The following is a 9107-nucleotide window of genomic DNA, read 5'->3' as shown; positions in this document are numbered from 1 at the left end:
AACTTTGCTACATTGTGTTTTCAAACCTTTTAGTTCCACTGATGCGATGATTTGTCCAGTTATAGGTTTAAGCGTAAGTCAACATCAGCTGATTAAACTGACAAAGGATAGCACTGTCAAACTGTAAATGCTACACACATCTGCACAGCCACAGCAACCTTAAACCTGACCGACCATAAAAGTTTCAGTCTATGAAGAGAAGTCAAATGCTAGTGTTTTTCAAACTTGTCACCGTCAGAGTAGGGCTGCCTTGAATGACATGACTTCTCATTTAAACTGCCACAACATGAGACTTGTATGTTCAGCAACCACATGCAATCGGCTTTCAGACAATTCCAGCACTCAACAGCTCTGCTTGTTAATATTTAATTCGGAAATTGTACCTGCCTCCTCACTTCCTTCAACCTTTATGGTAACTGAAAGCTGTCATTGAGTTTGTGTACCATGCTCCAATCCTGTTTTTTTTTTTTTTCCAGATCTCAACAATAGCATACACCCATTGCACAACCCACCTCCAAAAGGGAAATTCCCAGACATGCCCTATTTAAACAGAGAGCAGCATGCGGTGTCAGCCACACTATCACTGAACGCCTTCAGGTGCTTACCGCCACTTCAGCTTCACACAGACAAAGGCCAACAGAGTGAGAGCACCAAGTCAGGGACCATGGCAAACGGCAAAGTCTTACTCATGGCCGCTCTGTGCTCCCTCATCATCATCGCCGCCTTAATCGGCAGCACAGAATCAGGTAAGTCCTTCACCCAGGTATCTGTCGACTCTGTAAAATTGTTCATGCATTTAAATGATCACTCTGATTTGGTTCAACGTACTAATGAGTATTTTGAAAATAACTTGTTAAAGTTCCCAGGAGATTCTTTACAGTTGCTTTGTGTTTGTTGTGTTTTCAGCCAGCTGCTGTCTGAGTTACACCAAGCGTCCACTGCCTTGCAGACGAGTTAAGGGCTACACCATCCAGACCATAAACAATTCCTGTGACATCAAGGCCATCATGTGAGTTGATGGTTAAATTGTTGCTGCAGTTAAATGAAGGAAAACAATAAGACATCAAACAAACTGAAAGGCTGATTACTTTATTATTTCTACGGGGGATTGCAATACCATCAGTACGTGGAAATGTATGAGAATATAAAGTATTAAAAGCATTAAAAATGTATGTATATGCATTATGCATTAAATATTTAAAATATATGAGCTCTAGAGCAAAAAATAAAGAAGAAAAAAAAGGATAAATATTTAATTTACTGTCATTAAAGACCAAGCACAATCTAAAAATGTGCACATTTAATGTCAGCAAATTCTAATAATGTCAATGCGTGTATAAGATATTCAGTGTTTGGTCAAAACAAATAAAGTATGAGGTTCGTTTATGTGGCTGAACTCGATCATGAGAGGAACTAGTTTGGGCAAGTTTGTTAATATTTAGCAGAGACACTGTGGGATTAATAGTCAAGCTGGCATGCTGGAATGAGACCTCCTGGGTGGGAAACTCCATCTCAAATGTGTTAAAGTTCATTCACGTGATCACGTTTCTTCCACAGCTTCCACGTCAAGGGGAGGTTCGTGTGCGCCGACCCAACACAGGACTGGACCCAGAACAGGATGAAGTGTGTGGAGTAAGTATGAACAAGAAGCTGAAGCTGAGTCGTTGTTTCTGTTTTTGCTGCTGTCTCTGAAACTAATCAATGTTTAATTCTTCTTTGCAGTGAAAGGAGGAGGAAGAACGCTCCTCTGGCCCCCACATCAAAGTAAAGAGTTCATATCTGCACCCACCAGAGAAAAGTACTTCATATTGTACATTTTTCAAATTAACATGGACTCTTGTGTGATTATATATATATATATTTTTTATTATTGTGTATATTGGTTCTGTTTTATAAACAGGGGAATTGTAGTATTCTTAATACACAGAAAGCTGTACTTGTAGCTACAGTGCTTAAAAACAAAAGAAAATAAACTGTTAATGTCTGACATTTATAGTTTTCTCTCAGAGAGATAGATTGTGTTCTCAAAAAGTGGGAACTTTTGATTGTAATTGAGATTTTAGACTTATTAAAACAGATATTTGATAATACATGTGTGTGAGTTACTTTATTTTATTACAATGAAAACAAAAGCAAAATATCAGATTACACTTGATGTTTTTTGGATTTGTCACAGAAATTGTACCCCAAAATATAATAATGAGAAACTCGTATTAAAGTCATGAAATAAATATTCATGAATGTCTGTCCATCTTAACATTAGCTACCGCCCTTTCAATCCCCTCTAACCTAATATCCTGGTGATCTCAGTGCTAGTGGCCTCTGCAGTAAAGAGGTGTTACTTTTATTATGAGACACAAATATACAAATAAACCCTGCAGCTGCTGATGTAGCCCATTTATTTTGGGCGTAGCATTTTCAAGCAGCAGTCTGTGTGTATATGGGACATATATATGTGTGTGTGTGTGTATATATGTGTGTATATACATGTATAAAAGAGCATTATACAAAACATATGTTAATTCAGTGCAGACGTTACGGTTAGCTTTAATATAATTAAAATGTGAAAATTAGAAAAGTAGTTTATGGAAAATGTTTGATATCTCTTAATTTCGTTGTACCTGTACAATGACAATAAAGACATTCTATTCTATTCTATCCAAAGAAGTTAGCTAACAGTTAATAGCTAGCTATGAGCATGCACAAAGCTTGTCAGCGCGCTGGGTTTTAAAAAGTGTGAAAATTTCACATTTTACTAGATTCCAGGAAAATACTTAAAATGTGCGTGGAATACTTGATTCCTTTGTAACCAGGAAATATATCTGTGAGATTGAAAGTGGATTGTATGTCAGACTGAGGTCAGACACTTTACACTGACTGAAAATCATTTAGCTTGTTGTGAGTTCCTTTTTGACAGCTTCTCACAAAGTTATAAACAGACTTCATTCATGCTCAGTCATAACTTGGTTTTCCAGTTTGATTAGCATGATGGTAGATTAACCTGCAGCTCCTCCAATTCTCACAAGCAGTGAAGCACACATACTGTATATGTCCTCACATTCATTTTCCATCACTGTGAGTCCACCACACTGAGCAGCATCTGGTCTTCGCCCAGATTGTCTCTCGTCTTCAGAGCTTGCCGGAGTTTCTCCCAGAAGACCTCGGGGTGCTCTTTGGCTCGTGGCCAGCTCAGGTAGGTTTGCCTCTTCAGCAGCTTCCTCATGCGGTGGTAAGGAGACAGCAGAGAGTTGGGAATCTCCTCCAGAAACACCAGGATCAGCACGTCCTTCTGCTCATCGAACAGGCGGAAACTGGAAATCAAGATGGAGGCAAAGAAAGTTTAAAGGGTTTGTATAAGAGGGAACAAGAGATAAACATGTGCTTAAAAAAGGAGAGAGATGGAGGATAAAATAACAAGAAATTCCCTTTAACCCAATGACTGAATTTGTTTTTTTTTATTACCCTTCCGCTTTTCTTTACGTTTGTCAATAATCTCCTATCTTCAGATTATGTGTTTTTGTCAAAAAGTCATGATGTATCAGTGAAATGTTTTAAGCAAAATTGCAGCTTTTTTCCCACTTTTCTGAAGTTTTCAGTTAATTTTTTCTCTTTTTGGATGAAAACTTATCTTAGTTGTGCAAAGTGGTTAAAGTTTTTCCTTAGAAATTATTATTTAGTCAAAGCGGGATAAACTATACAGGTTCCTAGATGGCGAACATGTTACCTGGCTGCCTGGATCTCTCGGGAGCACCACTCACTCTCTAGGTATCTGCGACTGATCACACAGATGGTCTTCCTGCTTCCATAGATGGCGTCCGTGATGTTATCTATGATGGGTTTACCTGAGTAAGAAGGAAAGGAAAATATTGGCAAATTAAATCATGGTGTCTGTACTTTCCTTTAGCGAAGTACTCTACTGACATCGTCTGGAGTAAAGATGAAAGTACAGAATTTGAAAATCTGCTGTGGCTCACAGTGTGTGTATATACATAACATGACATCTCTGTTGTACAGTGAAATCAGATGTGAACAGATTTCCCAGACTGTAACAAGTGCAGAGATGTCTAAAAGCATCCTGGGAAATATTTGAGACCTGTTAGTCAGATTGAACAGTGTTTTTACAATAAAGGTATTAGCATCTTAATATGATGCTATATAATACTAGAATACGATGTTGTCTTTTATCCCTGCTAAATGATTAACACTAATTTTGCATTAACATTTTTCTGTATTTCTGCTCTCTAGTTTGATATAAATGCTGCCTTAAGGAATTTCCACATGAACACCTCTTTCTTGTGGTATTAACAACGTCAGAGGTGAAAAATGTCCTTACGGTCCATTGCTGCCTTCAAATTGAACTTGTGAGCTTGTGGTTTAAAGGCACACAGAAAGATTGGTGTTCAAGCTGTAAGTCATGGAAACACCTCTGCCAAGCAACTGAGGCAGTTTAGCAAATTAATGACTGGGAAACTTAATGTAGGAAATGCAAGTAATGTGGCTAAATGTTAACTTTATCTAAAAGCTAATATGAGCACGCTAATTACTCAGAGGCAAGGCTAACATGCTAATGATTAGGAGGTCTGGAATGAAGGGGCAAGGTCTTTAGGAAGTTTGGTCTTGAATGGGACTAGATGTTACCTTAAGCTAAAAGCTAATATGAGCATGCTAATTACTCAGAGGCAAGGCTAACATGCTAATGCTTAGGAGGTCTGTAAAGAAAGGGTGAGGTCTTTAGGAAGTTTGATCTTGAATGGGACTAGATCTTATCTTAAGCTAAAAGCTAATATCAGCATGCTAATTGCTCAAAAAGGAAAGGCTATCATGTTTATTGTTTACCTAAGTGTGTTAGCATGTTAATGTTTACTTGCACACTTAGCTAAATTAGTCTAGCAAAGGTTGATGGAAATCTTATTAGCTGTGCAGTTTCTAGTTCTGAGTTTTTACTTTGACTACTGTCATTGGTTGCAGCATGAATTCAGCTATGTCCACCAGGACACTGAACGACAAGTGTCCCCTTGAGCTAAGTATTCTCCTTTAGGTGTGTGTGCTCCAATGTGTGTGCTCCAGATTTCCATAGTGCCTAACAGACCTGACAACATTTATACAGAATCTCAATAGTTATGGAGACGTTTCACCAAAAAAAAAAAAGAAAAGAAAAGAAAAAAGAAGCAAATTTTGTGGTGTTGTTGGTGGAAAAGTCAGAGCATCACCAAAATCAGTAGAGTCATCCCTTATGGACTGTCACAAGCCAATAATGTGGCTGAAACTTTGAATTCAAAGTATTTGTTTACTGGCAGGTGTAAAGGCGGTCTTACCTGGTTCAAAATCTCTATGGTGCAGACACAATCTCCAGCCCTGTTCTCCTTCCAGTTTTGGTAAGAGCTTGCCAATAACCCAGGGCTCATCGTCAGTGTTATAGGAGATAAAGGCGTCATACTGATTAGTACCCTGCTTGTTCTTATGCTTTGTGTCAAAGAGCCACGCCAAGAAGATGTAATAGGCGTAGACCAGCTGCCACCGCATGAAATGGTAGGTGAAGGACACGATCATGAAGCAGAGCACTGTACACGTGGTGGACACAAAGCAGACGAAGCCGGTGTCCAGTATGCACTGCCGGGTGTCAAAGTCCAACAGCTTGTGGTTTTTAAAGCCAGGTGGATAGTTGCACAGAAAGCCGTAGGCATCAAAGACTTGTGTTTGTGGGCTTTTTACCACCCAGTCTTCGAACCAGCTGTTATCGCAGTCACATGTGAAACTGTTACCCTGGAGATCCACATAAACCAGAGCTGGTAGGGATTTTATTACTTCTTTGCTTATAATGGAATATGCATTCTTTCTTGCCTGCAAGAACTCCAGATTGGTCAGGTTGGCATCTTTAAAAAAATCTAGAGATCGAAGGTTTGTTCTGGATATGTAAAGGCTTTTAAGGTTTGGAATTGGTAAAAACAGATCCGGAGAGAGTTGGGCAAACTCATTTGAGGCAATGTTAAGCCGCTGCAGCTGCGGCGTGTAGCTGAACGTGTCTTTGTGCAGAGATGTAAGTTCAGTATTCCTGCAGTCAAAAAGCACAAGATTGGTCAACCCTTGCAGGAAGTTGAGGGGCAGATGAGCCCTATTCCTGTAGTGTTGTCCAGGGATAGACAGCTCCTCCAAAAGGGACAGATTAGAAAATGGTGGATCAGATAAAGCTATGCTGTCCGTATATCTGATATGATTGTCCCTCAAATCCAGTCTTCTTAAGTTAGTCAGAGCATTGAGAGCGCCTGTGTTGATGGTTTCTTTCGTAATTTTATTCAATTGTAGCCTAATGTCGGTAAGCTTAGTCAGTCCAATGAAACTGTCCTTTGAAAATTCACTTATTTCATTTTGATGTAATGACAAGTTCTGGAGGGATCGCAAGCCTTGGAATTCCTTGTTTTTGATAGCGGTGAGTTTATTTCCATTAAGATGCAGACTTCTAAGATTTGGCAGGTGATGTTTGAAGGCATTATTTAATTTGATTATATTGCTGGTCTGTAGCCTAAGGGTTTGCAGTTTTATTAAATCCTTGAAGAGACACTCTTTCAGAGCTGGGATTGAATTCTGGTAAAGGCTGAGCTCTTTGAGTTTTGTCTGATTGGCAAAATCCGTACAAGTGAGCGCGCTAATGTTATTGGTGCTGAGATCAAGCTCTGTGAGGGTTGGTATATTCCTTGTGGCAGCTGGAACAGATGGGAGCTTGTTGTGACTCAGAGTCAAGATCCTTAAATTTTGAAGGGATGTGAAGGCGTCGTCGTGGATAATTTTCATGTGATTCTCTGCTAAATCTAATTCTGTTAAGTTGATGCACAATTTAAATGTATATGAACCAATAAAATTGAGATTGTTCTCCCGAAGTTGGAGCTTGGACATCGTTGGGATGGTGCAGGAAATGTTGATCAGTGTGCTGAGGTGGCCTTTCATTCCATTTATCCTCAGAGTAGTTAGCGACGAGTTCACTGCGCCTAGTAAAGTTTTCATGTCATCAAGAGCCATTCGAAGCCCACTAATATCAAGAGTAGACACTTGACTCAGGAAAGTGCCATTACTCACGTCCCATTTCATCAGTTGTTTTGTGGGAGATTCGCCGATTTTAAACCAGGTGAGATTTGGTAGAACATCGGCAGTCATCCTGAAGGCCGTGATAGGATTTTTGGACAAATCAAGGAACCGAAGATTTAGTGAGGTGTTTGTTAGTTCCCATGCCTGAAAAGTCTTGAAATCATTGCTTCTAGCGTACAGCTCCTGTAGCTGTGGCAGATGCTGCAACATTAAGTGAACTTTCGTAATGCACTGCAGTCTGTTGTTAGAAATGTCCAAAAACCTTAAGCTCCTCATGGACTTAAAGGAGGTGGGTGTCACTTTTTTGATGCGATTTCTGGAAATTCTGAGTTCAATGAGGCGGCTCAGACCATCAAAAGCATTCTCTCCCAGGTGAGCAAGTTTGTTGTCATTTAGATTTAACTTTTCCAGGGAGTACAGATAGGAAAAACCGCCGGCATCTATCCACGAAATGTTGTTGTGATTGAGATCTAGCTGCTTCACGGCGGGTAGGTTTTTGAAATCGAATGCTTGTATTCTTGAAATTTTGTTTGCAGACAAACTGCAGCCTGTCACATTTGAGGGAATATCTTGTGGAACAGATTCAAGCTGACTCTTGTCACACAGCGCTATGTTGTAGCTGATTCGGCAACCCTTCAGAGCGAACCCCTCGACTGGGATAGCGAAAGCGATGACGTTCGACAAGAGGAAAATAATGCTGAGCTGACAACATCTTGAGCCGCCTTTTGGTTTCAATCCTGTACCCATTTTTGTTCCAACGGACGCATCAACTGGTGAAGATAATCCCGGAGATGCAGGAAACAGACAGAAGAGGACAATCGGCAACAAAACAAATGTAGAACATTACAAATGATCATGGTATTTTTTATAAATATGTGAATATGGAACCAAATCTGACCTTAGATGGTGTCTATAACTTTTCTAAAAACAGGAAAAATACATGAAATATGAATCCTTATAACAAATAATACTTACTGCGCCACATAAATGAGAGCTGATGAATCACTGATCTCACACAGAAGCCTTCAGTTAAACTGTCCTCACTTGTTGGAATAAGATCAGAAGAGTCAATACACCTTTGTCGTCGCTCTGTCCTCTTTTTATGGATCGACTGAGGAAGTGAAAGCTTCCTGTAGAGAAAGAGAAGAGGGTTGTTTTTGTTTGTCATCTTACCTTTAAAATGTGCCGAATATATTCAAGCCTCGCACCATTCCAGGCAGTATCTCGTTTTCATGAGTATCAAGTTCCCCATTATCTAAAGCAATATTTAGAAATTAATGGGAATTGTTTGATATTCTGACATTAATGTTAATTCGCTTCCTTCACTTTTACTTATTTTATTGTCATACTAGGAGTTGTGGCTTTGCCCACTTCCCCTGAAATGTCCAGAACTGACTAATGCAAATGAGTCGCTGAGGGTAGCACTTCCTCTTTTCTGCTGCCTTGTAGGAATGCTTTCTATTGTTCAGCTGTAGACACAACAACGTGCAGCGGTGTCCAAAAGTTTGATAAAAAAAAACATGGGAAATCTGTTATATATAAATGTATCAGAACAGTCTGAAGATTGAGAAACAAGAAATACTCTTTATGCCACTGTCAAAGACAAGTTTCCATTTTATGTAAGTTTTATGGACATTAAAGAAGCCTAAGTCTAAGTCTACACCACTGAGCCGTAACATTAAGAGCACCTGCCTAATATTTTGTAGGTTCTTCTTTAGCTGCCAAAACAACCCTGTTCCGTCGAGGGATGCATTAAACCTCTATTGGTGCGCAGTGTCATCTGGCACCAAGATGTTAGCAGCAGATTTTTTCAATTGGCTGGGGTGGATTGGACTTGTTTGTGCTGCACATCCCACAGAAGCTGGATTGGATACAGATCTGGGCAATTTGGAGGCAGCACTTTGAACTTGTCGTGTTCCTCAGATCATTCTATTTTTGCTTTGTGGCATGGAGGATTATCCTGCTGAAAGAGGCCACTGCCGTCACTGAATACCGTTTCCATGAAAGGGTTGGGCAGGTGTTACACG

At 39.7% G+C, this 9107-nt stretch overlaps 2 protein-coding genes across 2 annotated transcripts; one reads left to right on the top strand and one right to left on the bottom strand.

The window, feature by feature from the left end:
- The first annotated feature begins 289 nt into the window (after window positions 1-289).
- ccl20b (chemokine (C-C motif) ligand 20b) lies at window positions 290-2082 on the top strand. The gene is made up of 4 exons (XM_084566414.1): window positions 290-746; window positions 907-1009; window positions 1558-1632; window positions 1723-2082. Exons 1-4 carry the CDS (start codon window positions 536-538, stop codon window positions 1766-1768), a joined length of 435 nt encoding a protein of 144 aa, XP_084422540.1. The 5' UTR covers window positions 290-535; the 3' UTR covers window positions 1769-2082.
- An 865-nt stretch (window positions 2083-2947) lies between these two features.
- On the bottom strand, window positions 2948-8614 carry LOC311503598 (uncharacterized protein). Its single transcript, XM_084566413.1, has 3 exons — window positions 5316-8614; window positions 3725-3842; window positions 2948-3311 (listed from the first exon to the last, which is right to left on the bottom strand). The coding sequence occupies exons 1-3, from the start codon at window positions 7825-7827 to the stop codon at window positions 3071-3073; spliced, it is 2871 nt and encodes a 956-aa protein (XP_084422539.1). The 5' UTR covers window positions 7828-8614; the 3' UTR covers window positions 2948-3070.
- Window positions 8615-9107: the final 493 nt, after the last annotated feature.

Source organism: Chelon labrosus (assembly GCF_963514085.1).
Source record: "Chelon labrosus genome assembly, chromosome: 18".
NCBI classification, from domain to species: Eukaryota; Metazoa; Chordata; class Actinopteri; order Mugiliformes; family Mugilidae; genus Chelon; species Chelon labrosus.
Note: the sequence above shows the minus strand (reverse complement) of the source record. Positions and strands in the feature narration are given on the sequence as shown.